At 41.6% G+C, this 21,384-nt stretch overlaps 2 protein-coding genes across 4 annotated transcripts; one reads left to right on the top strand and one right to left on the bottom strand.

The window, feature by feature from the left end:
* The first annotated feature begins 395 nt into the window (after window positions 1-395).
* Window positions 396-6,987, top strand: LOC119740789. Of its 2 annotated transcripts, XM_038216216.1 has the most exons (4): window positions 404-632; window positions 1,096-1,236; window positions 6,328-6,487; window positions 6,906-6,987. In XM_038216216.1, the coding sequence occupies exons 1-4, from the start codon at window positions 626-628 to the stop codon at window positions 6,976-6,978; spliced, it is 381 nt and encodes a 126-aa protein (XP_038072144.1). In that variant the 5' UTR covers window positions 404-625; the 3' UTR covers window positions 6,979-6,987. The 2 variants fall into 2 exon arrangements, with proteins under 2 accessions (XP_038072143.1, XP_038072144.1); XM_038216215.1 differs by lacking the exon at window positions 6,906-6,987 and having other exon boundaries at window positions 396-632; window positions 6,328-6,606.
* Window positions 6,718-20,703, bottom strand: LOC119740787 (very long-chain acyl-CoA synthetase-like). Of its 2 annotated transcripts, XM_038216210.1 has the most exons (11): window positions 20,140-20,703; window positions 16,729-17,080; window positions 15,886-16,057; window positions 14,998-15,222; window positions 13,759-13,917; window positions 12,772-12,896; window positions 11,160-11,360; window positions 10,510-10,603; window positions 9,776-9,974; window positions 9,126-9,223; window positions 6,718-8,481 (listed from the first exon to the last, which is right to left on the bottom strand). In XM_038216210.1, the coding sequence occupies exons 1-11, from the start codon at window positions 20,247-20,249 to the stop codon at window positions 8,165-8,167; spliced, it is 2,052 nt and encodes a 683-aa protein (XP_038072138.1). In that variant the 5' UTR covers window positions 20,250-20,703; the 3' UTR covers window positions 6,718-8,164. The 2 variants fall into 2 exon arrangements, with proteins under 2 accessions (XP_038072138.1, XP_038072139.1); XM_038216211.1 differs by lacking the exon at window positions 13,759-13,917.
* Window positions 20,704-21,384: the final 681 nt, after the last annotated feature.

Raw genomic sequence — 21,384 nt, 5'->3', positions numbered from 1 at the left:
GCCAATGACAATGTCGCCTTACTGCAAAACTTTGACAAAATCTGAGGTCCAGAGAGGGTATCCATGGCAACCTGCCTCCCAAACGAGGGTCTTTAGAAGTAAGTGTAGATACAATACACGACCCAAAATATCAATAAAGTCACAGACACTTTGGCAAATATTTTTTTTAAAGCATAATAGTTGAGTAAACCCAATTCCATGTGAAATATCAACAATGCGTTACAAGACTAGCGAGTTGACGAACTGAGCAATCATCTCTGAGTTACCCTCAAGTGCATCCAAAAAGGCGGGAAAATGTTACGTGAGAGATTAGCTAGTATAAGGACCTTGATAAGGGGCAGGCCTGACCTCAAAATGGCTCCCATGTACAGCGAGAAAAGGGCAACTTCGTCACAGACCACGTGTTTATCACACCGCAATCATTCAGGTAGTGATAGCCGATCGATGAAAAAAACCCAGTTGTCTAAGGTCATGAACTAAAATAACTATATGAGAAACTCGTCAGGTCACCAAAGGCTGTTGGGCTAGAGGTTTCGTCGGTTGTAGGGTGAGATATTGAACTGGACCGTTCACGGTTGACTATCATCGCAAATAACTAACAGTTTGTGCAGAGATAACTATCGAAATGGAGGGTAAGTGTTTTTTTCTTCAGTTTTTGCTGGCTTACCCACCCCGTAGGCAACAGATGAGGATGGGATAAACCGTCAAATTGGATCAAAACTATGCCTGTCTTTCAAACCAAAACATTGAGGCTATTTTAGTTGATCTGTTCCTATCGGAAAATTGAAAAGCGTTGTTTTCGGCTTTAAAATGTAACTCAATCGAATTGTACCCTTCTCAGATACCGAAATGTCATTGAAGTTTTCGCCAATAATGATTTCAATTTATATTAAAGTGTAATGTCCTCTGACTGAGCCACTGACTGACTGTGTCAGTGAGTACATAGATAATGTCCAAGTTTAACAATGTAATATACAGGGAGTATCCGCTGTCAAACTGTCCATCCAGCTCAATAGGCAAGCATTGTCCTTTGGGGGGGGGGGGTATCAAAATTATCTCCTTTTAGGGATGTATAATTCCCTTATCATCGTATAGGTGCCAAGGCAGCAATCGAAGCCAAGAAAGCCGAGTGGAAGAGACACTTTGAGGAAAATAACTTGAAAGCAATCGGTGAAATCTACGCAGTGGACTGCAAGTTATTGCCTCACGGGAAGCCAACTGTACACGGCAGACACGGTAAGTAAATATTGGAACATTTCACATTATACCGGGGCCAATTCAGTTTAAACTAGCAAATTTAATCCGGGGATATGTCACTTTAATTAAATTCAATTTCCTAAGTTCTTCCCCATTCCCGCGAGATGTAGTCTGATTTGAGTAAGCGCCATTGTTCCACAGACTATTCAAATCCTCAACAATTGTCTAAAATGTACAATATTTTGCAATAGCTTTCATACATTGGGTTTAACAAAATAGAAGCTTTGTGTTTTTATTTAGACTGGGGATGAGGTGAGGGAGGTGATTTCCATGATATTCAGCCACAGAGATCTCATGTTTACCTAATAAGAAAAAAAACACCGAAATTTAACGGGAAACGAGATTTTAACATTGTGACACCTTCTATCCTGGAAACCCTTCTGCACGTATCATTTCAACTAAACAACCAACAGTCAAACCAGCCTGATTTCTGCATCAACGTGGCTGATGATGGCCCAGTGTGTCAATAATTTGGAGCTTACAGCTTAAGCAAGAGTATAAAACAATCATAATTCAATCTCCTGATGATGACTAGAGCAGGCTCGTCGAAACGTTGAGACCAAAGACAAGTTCTTTTAGAACTTAAAGCAGGACTGTTCTTATCAGAAGTAGGACTTAGCGAAAATTGATAATAAGCGGGACAAATTCTTATCAGAACTAAATCTATCTACATGAGCGACAGAAGTTACACTCTAAAAACAGATTGGTTATCATAACTACTATAGGTTTTCTCGGTCAATTTCGGCAAATGAGCAGCCAATTTAATTTTCGTGCGTTCGAATTGAAGCTATTTTGCCTCTCCAGTTGTTACTGCGTTTCAAATTCAGAATTCGGCCATTTAATTTCGTTTTGAGGCATTCAAATTCCTTTAGCACTGTGATCAATTTAGCATATCGTCATTCTTTTTCGTGACACACAATCATCATTCAATTTAGCAAAGCTGGTTCGACTGGAGATTTTACTGATTTAATTTTTTTTCAATTTCCTAAAGAGGCAATCAATTTCGCTTAAAGAAAATTCAAATAAGTACGACTAAAGAAATACGAATAAACAGATAAACTGTACTAGGCAACTGTTTCGTATCTTCACTTTAATTCAGGCAAACCTTGTTTTCTTTATTTATGCTTCCAGTAGACTTTACATGGGGCCAATGAGGTTTTTTCTTCTTCTTTGTTTTCTTCTTCATTCTTTTTTTTCTTGGGGGGGATCTTTATTGGTTAACTGACCAAGACCTAATTTTGTATTGTGTTTGAATGGGGTGTTTCTTTATGTTTTTCCTGGTTTTGTATTGTTTATGTTGTTTCTTCCTCAACCATCAATCTGTTGGCGTGCCAGACATCTTGGCATATATGTTTGGGTATGGTTGTACCACTGCATGCACTTCACTTGGGTGATGACATCAACGCTCTGGATGGCTGCTTGTTGAAGGAGATCGCACCTCCACTGCTGCATGTTCATTCCTGCTTGCTGGGCAGCCTGTCTGTCTCCGACACGTTGTTGCCACTCAGGTAACCCAAGGATGCGTTTAACTGCAGCCTTGAATACAGAGTGTGCCATCTCCGTGCTGTTCAGGAATGGGGAGTAGGGAGGGAGGCGCTTCAGCTGGATCATTGGGTTGGCACCTTCAGGGAGTTGGGCTCGCACGTGAGGCCTCGCATTGTCGTATATGAGGTAAATGGGTTCGTCGTCTGGGAAAACTGCATCACACTCTTGAATTGTGTCCGCAAGAAACTCCTCGAATCTCTCTCGCGTCACAGTTTCGAATGCGATTTGGTGGTGCACCAAGCCTACTTCACTAGAAACAGCGAAGGTGACATTGCAATTTCTCCCTCGTTGTCTGTCGACGACTCGTCTTGCAGCGATCCCTCGTGGAGCTCTACCCTGGGAGCGTCGAGCCCAGACGTTATAACCCGTCTCGTCAATGAAGACTAGATGCGCCAGAACACCATGCTGCAGGAACCACTCACCATACTGGACGCGTTGATCAAGAACTTCAGGGGAATTTCTTGCATCAGGGACGTCCTCCACTAGTTTCAGTGTAATCATCATCCCATCCACGGCCCTGGCTATGAAGGCAGTAGAAACCTGGGGCTTCTCTGGCAGATGCTCACTCAAACTAGCCTTCATTTGTTGAAGTGTCAAGACGGGATTAGCGTCAAGGATGCCTTGCAGATGGTTTTGCATGTCATCATCCATCTTGCTGTGGGTTGCTCCTCCTCTTGCCAGCGTCTCTCGCCTTCCAGTCCTCAAATATGTTGCAACAATTGATCTGGCTGTGGACTTGTTGATGTTCAAATTGACCGCAAGCTGAAGGTAGTCTTGCTCGTTTCCCTCGAAGGCCTCAATCAACCTTTCTCGATCTACCTGGGCCACTCTAGCGTAGCGACCACGAGCTGCCATTTCTAGAAATATGCGTGTAAAACTGTAGCGAAAGCTCGTCTTCGAAGTACATCGGCAAAGTGACTCAAGTGCCAAAAAGTGAACCGTATTTATGCCTTCAACATTCTTAAGGAAACAAAAATTTAACAAAGCGTTTTTTAGATTGCACAAATTCCAGAAATGACTGACCAAAAATGAATTTGAATGACTAAACACACGCCTCAAAAAGCTCCTGCGAATTTGAATGCTGCTTTGTTGAATTGTTAAATTGCATGATTATTTTGTTAAATCGAATGACGCCACAGTACATTTGACTGGTCATAAAACGAAAAAGAATGACCCTTTTCAGTAGCATTTGATTTCGCGCAAAATAGAATAGCGTAGTGGTTAAATTGGCTGCTCATTTGCCGAAATTGACCGAGAAAACCTATAATAAGGTTGAAATAACCAAAAATGTATTAATATGTGTCCAACCAATCGGGTTGGTTGGACACATTTTAACCAATATTGGTTACGATAACCAATCTGTTTTTAGAGTGTAACTTCTGTCGCTAGAACTATATCATGAATTTAATGAATCATGACTCAGCCTGAGTTATTTTTGTTTTTACTTTGTAGAAAAGTTAGCCATCCAGCATTCATAAATTCATTAAGGTTCATGTAACTAAGGCCAAAAAAATAAATAATCGGTCTCTGGTCAGACCGAAGTTCCGGAATTGATCCGGCGACGCGTTTTTTTTGGTTTTTTTTTTTTTTTTTTTTTTCAAGCTTGAATTGTACAGACAAGGTGGGTACTATTTTGCTTTTTGTGTTCTCATTATACATTGGTGTCCTCCAAAATTTGCCTTGGTGCCCCTTATCATTTGCCGTGGTGCAATTTTCCTTAGCCTGATTTCTGCATCAACCTGGCTGATGATGGCCCAGTGTGTCAATAATTTGGAGCTTACAGCTTAAGCAAGAGTACAAAACAATCATAATTTAATCTCCTGATGATGACTAGAGCAGGCTCGTTACACTCTAAAAACAGATTGGTTATCATAACTACTAATAAGGTTGAAATAACCAAAAATGTATTAATATGTGTCCAACCAGTCGGGTTGGTTGGACACATTTTAACCAATATTGGTTACGATAACCAATCTGTTTTTTAGAGTGTATTACCACATGGTATTACCGCAAACCGAAGCTCGGAGTCTTTCCATAATTTGAGCCAACAATTCGTCATACAACATTAAATTTGAGACAGTACTCATCTTTAAAGACATTTTTGTTGTTTATGGATATTCATACCACATTTGTATCACATTTTATTCCAGTGCTGTGTTGACTGCCAGATACGTAAATAAAACCACATTATGGAAAAGTGGAAACGTATACCTGAATATGCAAAACGACGCCCTCATAATTATAACAGGCTAATAGCTCAGTCACATTTGCGCCGGGCGCCGTAGGATTCTAGGTCATCGGTGCTTTTTACCGATGCTCCGGCCTCCGACAGATTTTCACAGGTAGATTTTACATATATCGGTGGTTAGGTGGAAAATGCTTAGATGACCGGCCGATACTCGGTCGGTGTTCAGTCGGGTATCGTAAGATATCTGCCGATTTTGAAAATTTTTCGAAAAAATTTGGTAGCCCCATACCGTCCAGTCACTGGCGGGACATCGGTCGATAATCGGTCAGTGCCCGGTCAGTGCCCGTTCGCTATGCGGTCGATCCTCGTTAGGTTCCATGGATACAGTCACTTTCCTCCCCCTCTATATACACAAGGGAAAAAAAAACATCGAAGTTATGGCAGGCAACCTCTCGGACACCCTCCAATTATCCACCGGGAACCGACGGGTGACCCGCCGGGTTCCGCTATAAGCACGCTCGGGGATCTGCCGATTTTAACATATTGAACGGGTATCGTCAGATTATCTGCCGATTATCGCCGGGTACCCGGTGGATTATCGGACAGTCTCCGCAGGATGTTCATTTTTATACAAACGCTTAAAATTGTGCCGATGATCGGACGATTAGCACGCGTGCCCGGAAGGTCACTGGTAGGTAGGCGGTAGGTCATCTGAGGATGTGTGATCGGCCTGAAAATCTGAGACACATCGGGAAAAATTATAACTCCGCGTTATTTTCTCCCGATGGGTCCACCGATGGCCATTTTGCCCTCCGATGAGCACCGCTACCCCTCCGGTGTCCCAACGGTATCTGGTCGATTTTACGAAAAAGTAGCCCGCTAGCAGCCGGCCTTTCATGCCTCGGCAGCACATCTTAACCCTAATCGGCTCAAGTGTGACTGGGCTTGAAGGTAGCAATGGTCCCTCTCTTTATAAGCTGTTGAACAACTTTGAACGTATACAATAACAAAACTTGGAAATAGGGGAGTTACAAACTGAGTGCGTTCGTTGCTGCTCGCAATCGTGAAGTGATCTAGCTTCAATCCAAACCGTGTTCCATCACATTTGTTTGGGTGTAAATCGAAGATTTCTATTGTTCCTCTTCCCTTTTCCTTGTTTATACTCTTTCATACTTTCCTATTATACTTTTTTGCAACAGCTCTTATTGGTTTATACACTTTTTCTAACCGAGGAGTCATCGATTTGGTCCCTGTCCTCAATTCATCGATGATGCACGTGTGTGTCCTCAATCATTTACACCATAAACAACCAGATAATAAGCTGATTTAACTTTTAGATATTCCCGATGGTCTGAAAGAGCTGCGAATGAAAGGCACTACGTCGCTTAGCTGGGAGACCGATGAGCTTGGGCCAATGACGGGAAATGGTGACGTCATCTTTGAACTTGGCAACTACAAGTTTCTGAAATCTGATGGGAGTTCTGTGACCGAAGGAAAGTATGTACATCTCAGAAAAGCACAAACTTTCCAGAAGCATTACTCGTTTATTCATCATTTGAGACACCGTACGTTCTTGTATTCAGCAATGGAATGAATGTTCCAACACTCACTTTCTAACACACTTTGAGGCTATAAAACCACTCTGAAGATTATTGTTACGATATTGTGAGAGCGCCCTCAGTAAACGCAGAGTTACATGTGAACATGGCATCGTCATCTACTTAGTTGAGTTCTCATTATATCCTCCTCTGGGCAGTGATTTATTTAAGCTGCTAAAGCAAAACATTATATAGTGTCAGAAGTGGGATTGTAGAACATAACAATTATTATGTACACATTTAAACATACCTGCTTTATAATCAGTAACTCATGTCTGTAGTGAGAATAAAATACATTTCGTTTCTTTACATTTCAGGCACGTGGTGATATGGAAAAAGGCATCGAATGGCTACGAGATGTACATTGATATCTTCAATGAGAACAAATAAGCCTGGAATGTTTAAAATATACAATACACTAGGCCTATCAATCGAAGTTTGTCTGCTTTTTTCGAGTTTCAGCCCAAATAGCCTAATAGATTCATGTTTTAAATTATTTTCCTGGCAGTACCAGTAAAAAAAAATAACGGGCAACAAACGACAAAATCTTCCCACGTATTTTAAGTAAACTCTACTTTTCAATTTACCTTACTATCTCACAAACATTAAACAAGTTGAAAAGTGAAAAGTGGACTATAAAACGTACAGCTACAAAAATATAATGGTTTAAAAATGGTTTGCTAATAACTGGATTATTTACAAGTAAAATTGTTGTTATTACCGTGAAACAAAGATCAACTTTGAACACTGCCGTTTCCTCCAGAATTAGAACATCTTAATAACTCAAAGTCCTTACAAATTGCGTGAATTTCACTTTCAGGAGTGGATGAAACCTTAGGCTTGTGTTGTAACGTAGTGTGCAATAGCTCAGGCCAAATGATGCGGCACTTTACAGTAGTTTTTTTTTTTAGGAAACTTTGTTGAATGAAAACCTTGACTGCGACTCTGTGTCACGAAACTTAAATACCAAAAAGTTATGGGTAAAAAAACACAAAGCTTATAAACCAAAAAGTCGACCTTTAGACATCGTAATGCTGTTCATCGATTTCTTTTTTATTTCTGCAGTTAAAGCATTGAAAAGTACAAAAATAAATAAATCTTACCACATTAAAGCGCCATTTCAATGAGAGGAGAAATTCGTATTGAACGATTTACTAAAGCTATATTAGCTATTAAATTCTCTGGAGACGCTTCACACGTCACTGCTACAAAATATAACCTACAAAAAGCGTTTTTTGACCCCCATGTTTAAACACAGGCTTTTATTCTGTACAAACTATGATTGACTCGTAGTTTCATTTACATTTATGACGAATTGTAAGGTTTTCTGGAAATACATGTATATAGTTTCATACAAACGTCCGAGCTCTATACGGCTTACCAGCCACATGATCAAAAATAAAGGTCTTCAATCGCCGCCCGACAGCAAAATTTAGGGGGTGTTTTTTTTTTTTTTTTGGGGGGGGGGGAGAAATCAGAGCGAATTTTCACATAGAGTAATATTATTACCAACTAAAGAGTTTCACACTGTTAAGTATAGTTAAGTTTCCTTGGTCTCTCAAGATAACACACTGTCTTAGTTTATACGAATTTCTTTATTCACAATTTGGTCACACAATTCCTTTCCAAGTGGGACGTAAGTTTGCAGCGAATCGTCCATGAAAAACAGCCTGTCCGTTGCGCAGGCTTTTGGGTCGAACGCCTCCCTGACAAGATCCAGCTTGCGATACTTGTAGGTCATGGTGGTCTGCATTTGACCTTTCACCCGGAAGAACTTGGGGCGTGCGTAAGGAGGCAGGTGATTCGTCACGTGAGCGTATACCTCCTTCCAGTCTGGTGCCTGGGCGCCATCTAGGAGCACGATGGCCGCCATGCCTGTCCTTCCGTCGTAACCTATAGAGCAATTATCATTATTATCAGCATTGATAGTTGCACGTTGAGTCCAAGTCAGTCTTTATTTTGATACGTCTTCCAGGTTTGTCATTGGTGGGACTATATAGCCTTAACACGCCCGAATCTGAGACGATGTGAAAGTTAAGACCAGTTTTATGGTCCCGATCGTAAAAAACACAAACATTTTAGGTGATGAGGAGATTACATGTACGATCATTGGTATCTCACTTTATACAAACACATCTTACAAGCAAAATTATGTTACTGTTTCGGCTATTACATGATATGCAGTCGCAAGCGTGCTGCCAGGGCTGCATTAGTAGCCAACCCTCATGCTCACATCTCTCGCTTTTGCTGCCGCCACTGCGGCAGACAGTGTTCTCACCAAATTGGACTCTATGCCCACGAACGATATTGCCGAAGTCGTCATACTCCTCAGGAGTGACAGCCAGAGAGAGAGAGAACTGTTAAATTACTGTCAGTTGAATTTCCGGGGGAAAAGGTTTTTTCCTTCAATGTCTTAAAAGAATATTTTTAGTTTGAAAAAAATCCTCGGGTTTCGAGTTCGTCGAGTGGAGCCATTATTTAATCCACAAAGTGACAATAGATTCGATTCTGCATGTATGTAATAAACATGTACTTACCTGGTATCTTGACGCCATAAACAATGGCCTCGGCGATGGTCGGCAGATCGGTCAAAACGGCGGCGACTTCGGACGAAGCCACGTTCTCTCCCTTCCATCTAAATTTGAAAGAAATAATGAGAGAGGTTTTCTTTTTGTTACAGTGACGTTTCAGTCTGTCAAGTTTGAGTCTGTAAACTTGAAATAAAATAAGGATATGGAACAGGGTGGTTTAGTAACACATTCGGATCAGTTATGGAATATATGTTCGTTCCAATTTCCACATCACAGTAACATTTTTCGCTTGGAAATTCACAGTTTCTTTAGAAAGCTATCTCGTCGATATTTTGTTTTATTAATGAATTACTGAAAGTATACTAATGTCAATTCTTCTCACGATCCTGCCAATTCGTATGAATATGGCTTTCACATTGTCACATTTGATACTTTTTAGTTCACAACCTAAATTACTGAGTTCATCACAAGTCGTCACAAGTCCACCATCAAGTATAGGGTCATACTTAACAGGAGGTTAGCGACAAAGAAATAACTTTGTCAGTGATTTGTCCGATCTGTTGACTTGTGACTGACTCGTGACATGACTATTAGAACTCCGCTTAAACCTATTGCCAAAATCTAACTCAACACATTTCTTCCATTCTGTTCTCCACCTGAATGTATCTCCAAGTCTGTCCTTGAAGAAGACATAGTTCCTGCTGTCAATCATCATCAGATCTCCCGAGTTGAAGTACTTGTCCCCGGTCACCTTGACATTATGAATAATCTTCTTCTCATCGGCTTCCGTGCCTCCCACGTACCCCTCAAAGACATTCGATTTTGTGATCTTGGAGACCATCAGGCCCGTTTTACCTGTTATGGTAAAGGTTATAAAGAGTTTCAGAATGTAGAAATCGAGGGATGGATGTCTTGGGTGGATGTATGCTTGTATCATGAATGGTATAGTTTTTACGAGACTGCTAAATTTCAATTTTTGTCCGATAGTTGAGGCCTTGTTTCAGCCCTCTCACCACAATGACACCGTAACTTTACCGCATGAAAAACACCGGAAACGTTCATTTTTATTGCTACAGTAGATATTGACCAAGATATCATTTAGTTCTTCCATAATATTAAAAAAAAATCCTCAAGACCAATTTTGCCATAATGACAATAAAACAAAGGTAGACTTGAAGAAGACATTTTTTTCCAAGTACATAGTTCAATCACAAACAGATCTACGATAATCCATCGTGCAAAGCCTCACAGACCAAGACCTGTGCGGTATAATGAACTTTCCACTTTTCCCTCCAATCCAATGTGAGATTGTGTCGATGATGTACATACGAATGTAATATAAACGCTTATTAACCAATGCTTGATTGTTGATGACTGGCTGTAGGCCTACCTTTTGGCAGAAGGATGCATTTGCCATCTGGTCCTCTGATTGGCTGAGCAGTATCCCAATCGCATTCGATGATCTCCACATCATCCGCCAGCCACTGGTCAACGCAATACAGAAACACATTACTTCGTGCATATTTATGCAAAACACATGCCTGATTGGTCAGAACAGAGCGTGTGCGCCTAGTGAGTTCGATTTGACGGGCAAAGATACATGCACTACAAACAACAAAAGAGGCGACGATCGAAAAATGTGACAAAGCCAAGCCTTATCGTCTGACCCAGTCTTTGAATTTCTAATGATAACTTGGGCTGATCCATTTGTAAGTTCTACTATCTACAATGATAAAAAATGGTTATTTATTAACCCCCAAAAGCATACAAACTTCAGAAGTAAATAATAGTTTTAATTCTAAAGACTGAAATGATATTCTATATCACTTATATACTGAAACTATATAGGGACAGCAAGACCATGTACGGAATACTGTGATGTTTTTGTTAAGAGAAGTGAAGAAAAAAGAAATCAACGAGTGGATTACTATCTATTCGACTTACGACTGAACGTCTTGTACCTGGTTTAAGTTAGCAATACAGAGTTCTTGCTCTTTGGAAATGAGACAAAAGAGCAGAGCAAACTAGTTTTCCACGTACCTTGGTTATGGGTGAGTGTGCGCCCACGGCTCCCACCGTGCCGTCCGTGTTCATGAATCCTCGGTTCCCCTCACTCGCTGCAAAGAACTCTCCAATCCGAGAGATGTTGAATCGGTCCTTGAATTCCGTCCAGATATCCAGGGAGAGACCGTTACCGAAGGCCAGCCAAACGGAATGGCCGCGTTCCAGCTCAGAGTCGGTCTGTTTCATAACATAAATTTAACTAATGTCACTTTGTTCTATTTAACCTGTTCCAGTGGGGGGGGGGGGGGGGGGGGGGGGGGGGGGGGCGGGGGTTTGAGGCCCCCCAAGAAGTTGTCATTTAATTTTTTTTTAGTCCCACGATTTGACCTTGGTGATATGTATGTGGCATATTTTCGAGTAGTATAATAGGGGTGTAAGTGGCGCCACCAACGTCAAAATAGTCCCCCCCCCCCCCCAAAAAAAAAACCATTTATTTTTTCTGCGGCCAAACATTTTGGGCCGCATTTCTAACAAAAAAAAATGAAGAAACAAAATTGTGAGCCTCCCAAGCCAAGGCCTGGGTGCGCCACTGACCTGTTCCCTCTGTCTTTTCTTAATACAGGGTGAGTCAAAAAGAAACTGACCTGTATTAACGAAGAGGTCTTTCGACACTCTGACGTCCTTTCGATCAGAAATGTGGACTAAGCTTGAGACACCGTAATGTATGCGGTCTGTATTTCTCTCAGATATAGAGTCAGGGAACGACTGGTCAGTGTACTGCGTACCAGTGGCGTCACCAGACTTTTCAGTCTGGGGGGAGGGGGCACAGGGGGGGCACCAGCATTTGATGGGGGGGGGGGGCACTTAGGTGGATACGGATCGCCGTCCTGGGGGAGGGGTCTAAGGGGAGGGGGTGCCCCCCTCCCCTTTGGACAATTTTCGCATACGAAGGATGGGCTAGATGCAAAATGGTGCCACATTTGATGCTAAATTCGATCTGAAGATATCTCAAGAAATTTCTATTTTTGAGGTAATGATTTTAACAACGCGCAGAATTTTGCAGAGGATAGGGGGGGCACCAGCATTTGATGGGGGGGGCACTCGGGGGGGGGGGCACTAGGTTTTCCAGGGGGGGCACGTGCCCCCCCCCCCCCCCCCCCCCCCCCCTTGGCGACGCCACTGCTGCGTACCACTGTTGTCCTGATGACATTTATATGGTCAAATGTGAACAAATGTGAATAGCCTACATTCGAACAAATAACCACTTTATTCCGCCTGAATGGGAAAGTCGGTTTTCAGTGCAATGGGACATCCCACATTACCAGTCTCAAGAACGCACCCTTCCTTACTTCGCAACAAGCCCCACCCAGCTTTAGTTTAATTATGTGCATCTTTTAAACAAGTTTAATCATTTATAAAAAAAAAAATTCATGAGATCCTTGGTCAGTACGCACTGTTTGGAGGAAGGGGCCAATTATCGTCATCGCATCAGCATTTTGAGAGAAATGTCTGATTTGAAACTGTGACCAAGCCCACATGGGTGCCCCACCTTGGACCTATAGTTGTGTCACCGGTCAGGCCACTGAACAATAGCCTTATATCTCATTTGCTATCTTAACCAGGGACCTTAATGGAGGCCTTGATTTACCTTAGGCTGGGCCAGAAGATACCGGCATATCTCCCCGATGTACTGGACCACAGTCACATTGTATCGCCTCACGTCGTGCCAGAAATGGCTGGCGGAAAACTTGGTCCGCAGGGCCATGGTACAACCTGCCAGAAAATTCAGGATTTGTATCAATCTCCAACCTATAAGATTAGGTTGTCGTGATAATCAAAACCACCAAATTCTCAGTTTGAGTGGCAAATGGCTAAGTCATCTCAAATAAAAGGAATCTGTCAAACAGGGTCTTTCCTCCCTTATCAATCATGATAAACACCTTCATGTCTTCTGCGTGAATTTCTTAGAAATCTTAGTCCAAGAAGGTACTTCGCATTGTGTTAGTTCAAAAACTGTATCCTGCCGATTATTTTTATTTTGGATACATGCAGGTACTGATATAACGCCCTTCTTTGTGCCTGGAAATGCAATCACGTTTTAATATGCAGCAGCCATATTAGAGGAGAGTGCCATTTTGTTCCCTTGGATATTATTGCTCATTCAAATAAATAACAGTATCGAATAAATAAAAGTAACTAAAGGGCCCCTCAGATGGCTGCCTGCATAGGGTTCATACCAATCATCTCTATGTGAGCTAATCTGGTTGGCCATTCCGAGCTGTACAAACAAGTGAAGCTACACGCTGGTTCCGGATCCTTCTATTCAAATGTGGGAAGGGAACCAGTCCCAACCATTCCCATCGTTCAAAATAAAAAAAACTAGAATAGAATCGTTTTTAAGTACACGAAACATTTTTTCTATACAGACAAAATAACATATTTAGCTGCCATTTTATTTCATTTTGTTTTTAATAAAAAATATAAAAAGTTCGTTGAGTAAACAAAAAGTGTACATATCAGTTGAATAAGATATCTTTCTTTAATTATCTAATTCTTGTGGTAGTAATATGGCGCACAGTGACTTTACTTTTAACAGCCAATTCCAGATACCTGGAGATCAGTGGGGCATACTTGCCTGCCGATATGACATTGCCGACACCTAGGACCATGCCCGCACTATGAAACAGCGGCAGCGAGATGTACACTACATCAGATGAACTCAGGCCGAACATCTTTAATAAACTCCCTCCAATCATGAAACGCCTCTGCTGCATTCGGGCCGCCTTAGGCATTCCTATCCAATCAAAAGGATTGATTATACATGGGTTCCCGTACTTGTTTCAAGTTTCACCTCGAAAAAAAAGATTTGTATTTTGCTATATGTAAAAGTTGTTCACTTTTGAACGAGGCATCGAGCGAAAAAAAAATCCACTGACGTTTAGTTATTGAATTATTTCTTCACAACATGTGAATTAATAGCCGCGGCCAGGCACTTTTCAGACAGCAATTTAGCTCTTGCAGGGCGGATTAATTTATGCGCAAATTAAGGCCTTTTTCCAGAGGGTTGCAGGCGCCAAAAATCGGGGAAAAGGTGTTTTCGTTAAAACAAAAATTGAAAATACAATAGGACGAAACAAATACATGTATGTGTTTTTTTTTAAGAGCACGGCGAACAGCATCTCTAATAAAAAGATATGCAAATGATATATATGTAACGATACCGTGACTGAGCAACATTTCTCATATTGCTTCAAATGTATTTAGCCATATCAACATTAAACACGAAACAACATATGATAATATGCTGCTTATATAGCGCTTTATACCAACGGTCTCAAAGCGCTTCACCATTATTTCCCCAATTCGTCAGGCCATGCATATTTTTTGCTGCAGCAGCTCGAGATCAGCGCAATCACAGGTACCCATTTATACTCCCGGGTCACGGTGGAGAGAGGCAATTGTACTAATAAAGTGTCTTGCCCAAGAACACAAGTGCCATGATGCCATGATCCAAATCAGGGCTCGAACTCACGTACCACGGCACATGAGTCAAACACCGTAACCATTTGACCAGGGTGATATTATAAACTTATCAACCGTATCCGCTAAAGCAATTGGTCTCGCAATAAAAATAATACTAAGTAAAGTAACAGTTCTTCAAAAATTCATGCGGAGAGCTTTAATCAGAATCAAATTGATTACTGAGAAGCTGTCTTTTAGCAGAAACAAAATAGGAGCGAACTTAAATATACCGAGTTGACATTCTAGATGAAGTCTTTTTAATATAGTTTAATAGATGTACAGTTTATGGGTAAAGAAAAATTAATGAAATAAAAACCAAGTTGGTGTTTTAAAGCATTTTATTAATACTCACCAGTCGTTCCTGAAGTGTAGAAAAAGAAAGCAGCGTCTGAATACGAGCTGCCCTTACGCACGTCACGCGGTACTGCTTCGGTCGAGGCGAGGGGCGAGGTCAGGTCAACCGGAAGGAATCCCTCTGGAACGGTCTCGGCTTCCGGGCTCTGGGTTATGAACACTTGGATGCCTTGGGCCTTGAGCGTCTCCATGATCGCCAGCATGGCTTCCACCAAATCGGGATCTTGGGAAGGGGGGGGGGGGATCGAGCATTAATTCTATATATTATTATTGTCACGCAGAATGTTGTTGATGTATTTGGTGTATTGAGTGATAGTGTGTTCAATCAGAATTTGAACCCGATCGTGCTGAATTCCGTTCCGGGAACTCTCACCTTTATTTCACTGGGGTTCATTTAAGCACCTAAAATAATTGCTTGGCAAAACGAGGTTACCAACCAAAGTGTCCCACATTGTATGTTGTTTTAACTGGTACTCAGCTGAGCTTTGCTAAGCATCATATTCTGCTAAGCGGCTCCATGAAATGTTGGACCCTGCTTACGTTTTGTAACATGAAAGACAAAGATTCAGCAAGTTCCGTGTCGTTTAAAGAACGCCGGGGTGCGTTATCCAGTACCGTTTCATGTATACCAATCGATATCCGCTGCTATCAGATTTAAACCGGCCAAACAAAATGTCTGCAGCAGAAAAATGTCTGCAGCAGAAAAATGTCTGCAGCAGAAAAATGTCTGCAGTAGTAAAGGAGTTAGTGCGTATCACTATAGGTAAAGGCGGTAAAATACTGTTGAAAATATACCAAGCTTTTCTTAAGAGAAGCTGTGTGGCTCCACTAGCTCTAAAGAGAATAGAGTATGCTCTGACGGTCATAAGGAGAAGGCTTTTCTTACCTCGGCCACAGATGATCGTCTTCATTTTCCCGACCCGGATGCAATTGATGAGCGCGTCTGCCCTCAGACCGATGTTAAGATTGGCTCCCGTCACTCCGAGCTTGAGAAGCGCAATCACCGTGAATATATAGGCCGGTTCGTTGTGCATGAAGATGCCCATAATGTCACCAAACTGCAAAGGGAAAAGGGTTTTAAAGATCGAGGTCCCATGGTGCGAAATCTTCATTTGGAGGAAACGCGCACTCGCTGCTGACAGCATGATACATGACTTCCCTGTTCATGTTTTTTTCCCTCAAATTTGTCATTAATAAACTTCTGCCCAGCTGATTGAAACTACGAACAAAAAATAATGATATGGATAGTTGCATGAGGTGGAAACACATTGTTTATTAGCCATATTCAAGAACAGATTCCTGGCAACTCAAATACACGACACCAAATAGATAAACGTCAAAACCAAACCACCGCAAAACAATATTGCATACTTGTACTTCCCTCATCGTCTGTAACAACATTTGCTGCGTTTATTAATGAGCCATAAATTAACGAAGATAAAAAGTCCAGTTACGTTTCAACGTTGTTTCGGAGTGAGAAACGTTTACAAAAATCTTTAAGGTGAACACTTACGTGTTTTTGTTTTAAAAAAACCTGAGGGGAATTCTCGTGTTATGAACCGTTACGCTTTTACTTGGCGTAAGTTAAACGGTGTACACAGTCATATAAACTGCATTTTGGGCCTTTTTTATTGGTACAATTTGTAAAATCTAAGTCTTTGGCCAGATGGTATTTAACTAGACCTTTCTACTGATTAATTCTATTCTCAAGATTCATTGTTGTACGCACCTGCACCGCCTTACTTTTCCTGAGGTAGTTAGCCACCTTGTTAGCGGCGCGGTCCACATCGGCGTAAGTGTGCCTCTCATCTTGGTACAATACGAATGGCTTGTCCGGCTGGCTCTTGGCATAGGACTCGAATACATCCACCTGAAACAACCCCTTGCGCATCAGCTTCTCCGATGGTCCCATCACCTTGCGAGCAATTAGTAGAAACTCGGATAGGTCGTGGAAGAAAGCTGGGTAGGTCAGTCTGATGTATATGAACAGTGTCAGTAGGCCGGCTAGCACGGCGCCGATTATGAGCAACAGAAGTACCATGCTGACTTGTGTGGTTTGCAGTATGAGCGACAACCTAAATCTGTGAAAGACGATAGGACAGATTTAACCGTCAAACCCCATCACATTAAAGTTTCAGGAACAGACATGTCGAGGGCATGCAACAGCTTACTCTCAATTATTACAACTGCAAACTACATAATCTCTTATTAGTTGAAGACTGATAAAGTAAAATTGTGTGAGGGAAAACCGAATGATATAAAATTGCCCGTCATTGTACACTTTAAATGACCTATACCACGAACGACATCTATAATCACTCATACTTTCCTGTCCAATAGACCTTGTGTAGCAGCCATCTTAGAGGGCAGTGCCTTTGTTTTGCTGGGATATTCATGAAAGAACCTTTTGTGCATTTTGTTACTGAATTGAAATAACAAAAATGCCCTTTGAGATATATTGCCACTGTACTATAAGGTCAATTCTACCACCAACCATCTGAACATAGTTCATACAGTAAAAACAGTTGTTATTTTATTCTCGTCATCTAGAATTACTGAGAATGGATGCCTTTTTTTCCTTGATGATATCGAAAATAATGTTCGCGGTATGGACATTTTGGATTAATGTGTTGACTTAATGTTGAGGGAGGGCCTTAGCCTGAGATATCTTTGCTGGCAGTTCCTGCACGTGTGACTGTCTCACTCTGTATCCGGTTCGTCAGTCTCAATTTAACCATGCGTTCTTCGCACGGTGTAGCCATAGCACTGATGGGAGCGGCAGTTAACGCAACTCAAGCGTTTATCCAATGGGCGCTAGCAATCAGTGGTGCGCGCGCATGACTTTTTACTAACGAACCGGCACCCGATTTCATCAAACTCTTCGTAACATATGATGCATCGCAGCGCTGCGACGCGTCGTAACCCTACGATGCGTCGCAGCTGCGACGCGTCCTACGATCCATTTCACAATACACGTCGTAAGTGCGACGCGTCGTAGGTGTATTTATAGCACAACTCGTTGACTCTTTCATGTATTTAGTCGGCGTACAGTAAAAAGTCGTCTGATATTCAACAAACAGTCGTCTGATCTCAGCTTGAAATTTATTAAAACGTAAAACAAACTGGCAGTCGCGCGATGCAATTTTGAAGGAAAACAAGCTCTCAGTGGACTATATAGCTACTTTGAAATTTCAACTGCAATATTCCAGTGTAATTCATATTATTCATTGAATTTTCTATTTACAACTTTACACACATTGCCTCGGTATTATAATCTCGTTTATGTAATGTTTATGGCATTAAACTGGCTAAGAAAGGGACTCTTCTTATTTTGCGATGACCACTAGACACGTCATAACTTGCGACGTGTTTTAAGCCGTTGTCAAGGAACTTACGATGCGTTCAACACATCGCAACTTTCGTGAAATATATGATACGACGCGTCGCGAGTTGCGACGTGTTACACGTCGTAACTCGAGTTGCGAAGCGTCGCAGCGCTTCGTGAATTGAAATCGGGTGCGGATAACTACTTTCACTGTGGGCGCAATGGGCGGGGCCTGCTGGATTGGTACTGAGGTCGCCATCAACAAGATGAATCAAACCCAGTCTTGGCAATATTGACAGTGCTACCCGGGAAATTCCGAGCATACCTCACGCGCGCTGCATTTAAGCTAATGCATGGGTGTCGAGACGTTGTTGTATATTGATACGCGTTCATCCGCCGAAAGATGGCGTTACCAAAACGAACCGCAGCAACCTCAGCTCCCGATTTCACGAAGCGCTGCGACGCGTCGCAACTCGAGTTACGACGTGTAACACGTCGCAACTCGCGACGCGTCGTATCTTCCATTTCACGAAAGTTGCGATGTGTTGAACGCGTCGTAAGTTCCTTGACAACGGCTTAAAACACGTCGCAAGTTAAGACGTGTCTAGTTGTCGTCGCAAAATAAGAAGAGTCAATTCTAAGCCAGTTTTATGCCATAAACATTACATTAACGAGATTATAATACCGAGGCAATGTGTGTAAAGTTGTAAATAGAAAATTCATTGAATAATTATGAATTAGACCGGAATATTAGAATTGAAATTTCAAAGTAGCTATACAGTCCAATGAGAGTTTGTTTTCCTTCAAAATTGCATCGCACGGCCGCCATTTTGTTTTACGTTTTAACAAATTTTGAGCTGAGATCCGACGACTCTTTGTTGAATATCGGACGACTATTTACTGTACGCTGACTAAATACATAATAAAACAGTCACCGAGTTGTGCTATAAATACACCTACGACGCGTCGCACTTACGACGTGTTTTGTGAAATGGATCGTCGTAGAGATATGACGCGTCGCATCGCTGCGATGCATCGTAACTTACGAAGAGTCTGATGAAATCGGGTGCAGATCTCAGTTTGATGGGTGAATTAATATAATGGACTTTTTCACCACATATCCTAGTCATTTGAAGCTGTTAGAGCTGAAAAATGCGACGCTGAAAAATGAAGCGCGGATGTCACATATGGAACACCATACTTTTGGCCAATACCCCCATATGCCTCCCACGGGACCCATAAAAGTGCCCCAGGGCCCAAGGCCATAGCCGAGGCGATTCATAGTGCACAGGTACTTTCCAAGGTCTGTTTATAGGAAACCAACGCGTTGCCCCCTAGCCCCTCAGGTTTATGGGGCGTGTATACCACGTGACCATTACATTATCACACATTATAATTGAAAACATTCATAAACACTGTCACAAATTGTTACAATCATCTTCACGAATTGTTACTTTTATTGTCAACTATTTAATGTATTTGATATGCTTTTGGTACTTTCAGTTTTATGGGTGAGTTAATTCCGGGTTGGGTCAATTTTTGTGGGAAACCAACCAACAGAAACCAAAGTGACTTGTAAGCTCTGTTGCCAGAGCTTAAACTTTAAATCCAGTCTTGAACCAAGACTAGTTGGCAGCTTCTATCAATCAGTATTCATAGCTGGGGGACGGGAAAGGCTTTTTTGGACGAAATATATGTACATATTCAGTCCTTATACACTTTCATGATGACCTTCAATATATGTATACCATCCTTACCTATGTATTGACATTTACATGGAAAATAAAGTGAAGTGAAGTGCAAAAGTGAACTTACCGTTTACAGTAAATTTCCTGTTGCTGCCAGTCGCATATCAACGTTGACTCTGCTGTTCCAAATAAACGTAGCTCAATCTCGCTTTTGGCCTTGACGGCATTCACTAACATGCAAGTTAGGGCCTACCATGCACTCTACATCGATGTCTAGTGTATTCGGTCACAGTTCCACGCTCAGGTTACTGGCATGACCTAAGTCATACACTCTATTGAGCACATATTGATAACACCATGGAGGTATAGCAATAGCTCCGTGCCCTTGCAGAAATCCTTGACTATTGTATGGTATACCCATAGAGAAAATGCTAATTTCTCTGCTTGTATGCGCCCCATACGGAACCCCGTTACATGTAACACGCATTCCTTATAGCTGTGAATAATCTGAATGGATTGAGTTTTTTTGTCATTTGCGAGCAAATCGCAAACAGTCATGACAAGGACATTGTGTATTTTACTACTTATATGAGCACAATGAGCATGAGCGCACTTGTGATGCAGAAGAATAGATATAAAACTATAGAGACAGAACAGAACAACGGGTTGATTCGGCGCTTCCTTCCTTATGACGGTCATGCATAAGTTTAATACCCTGTTTATTTTTGTTTAGCCTATACTTACCTGATTACGTAACAATTTCTTTATCTACCTGTATTTATTGTAACAAATATTGATTTTATTATGGTCCCAACAATTGCACCTTTAAACTATATAGAGAGCGCTTTGGCCACAGTAATCCATAGTGGACACTGCATATTAGTATTTTCAATCTTGAAATTCTTATGCATATTCAGCGCTATAAAACCCCTTTGAAAGCCCAGTAGGGCGTGGACTTGGGCATGGTGGTAGATGGTGGTGTGCATTTTAGTTCCATATTTTCTAAGTTAATTCCTGTACATGATGTATGGCTGAAGGTGGAAGCCTAGTTTAGTTTAGCCTTCGTTTTTGTGCAAGACGCCACCAGCATCATTACTTTACACCTAGGGTTTAGTGGTCATGCATAGTCTTGTGAGTATGTTCCAATTATACCCCCCTTGCACCCAATAGTTTTTACATGGCCTTGTAGACTACGGTGTTTCATCGTAGTGGTCCCAATCTGAACTCTGCTCTGTCAGAACGGTGACTAGTCATTCAAATTCTATTATTCATATTTGCATGCTCTCCCCTGGTTAACTATTTTGTAAGCGAAGAATTAAGCGCTAATTAAATTCTCATTATTTCTATTTTCTGATATTGCATATACTTTTCC

The sequence above is a fragment of the Patiria miniata genome, unplaced genomic scaffold (assembly GCF_015706575.1).
Source record: "Patiria miniata isolate m_02_andy unplaced genomic scaffold, ASM1570657v1 HiC_scaffold_5, whole genome shotgun sequence".
In the NCBI taxonomy this organism is placed as follows: domain Eukaryota; kingdom Metazoa; phylum Echinodermata; class Asteroidea; order Valvatida; family Asterinidae; genus Patiria; species Patiria miniata.
This window is presented reverse-complemented; position numbering and strand designations above follow the sequence as displayed.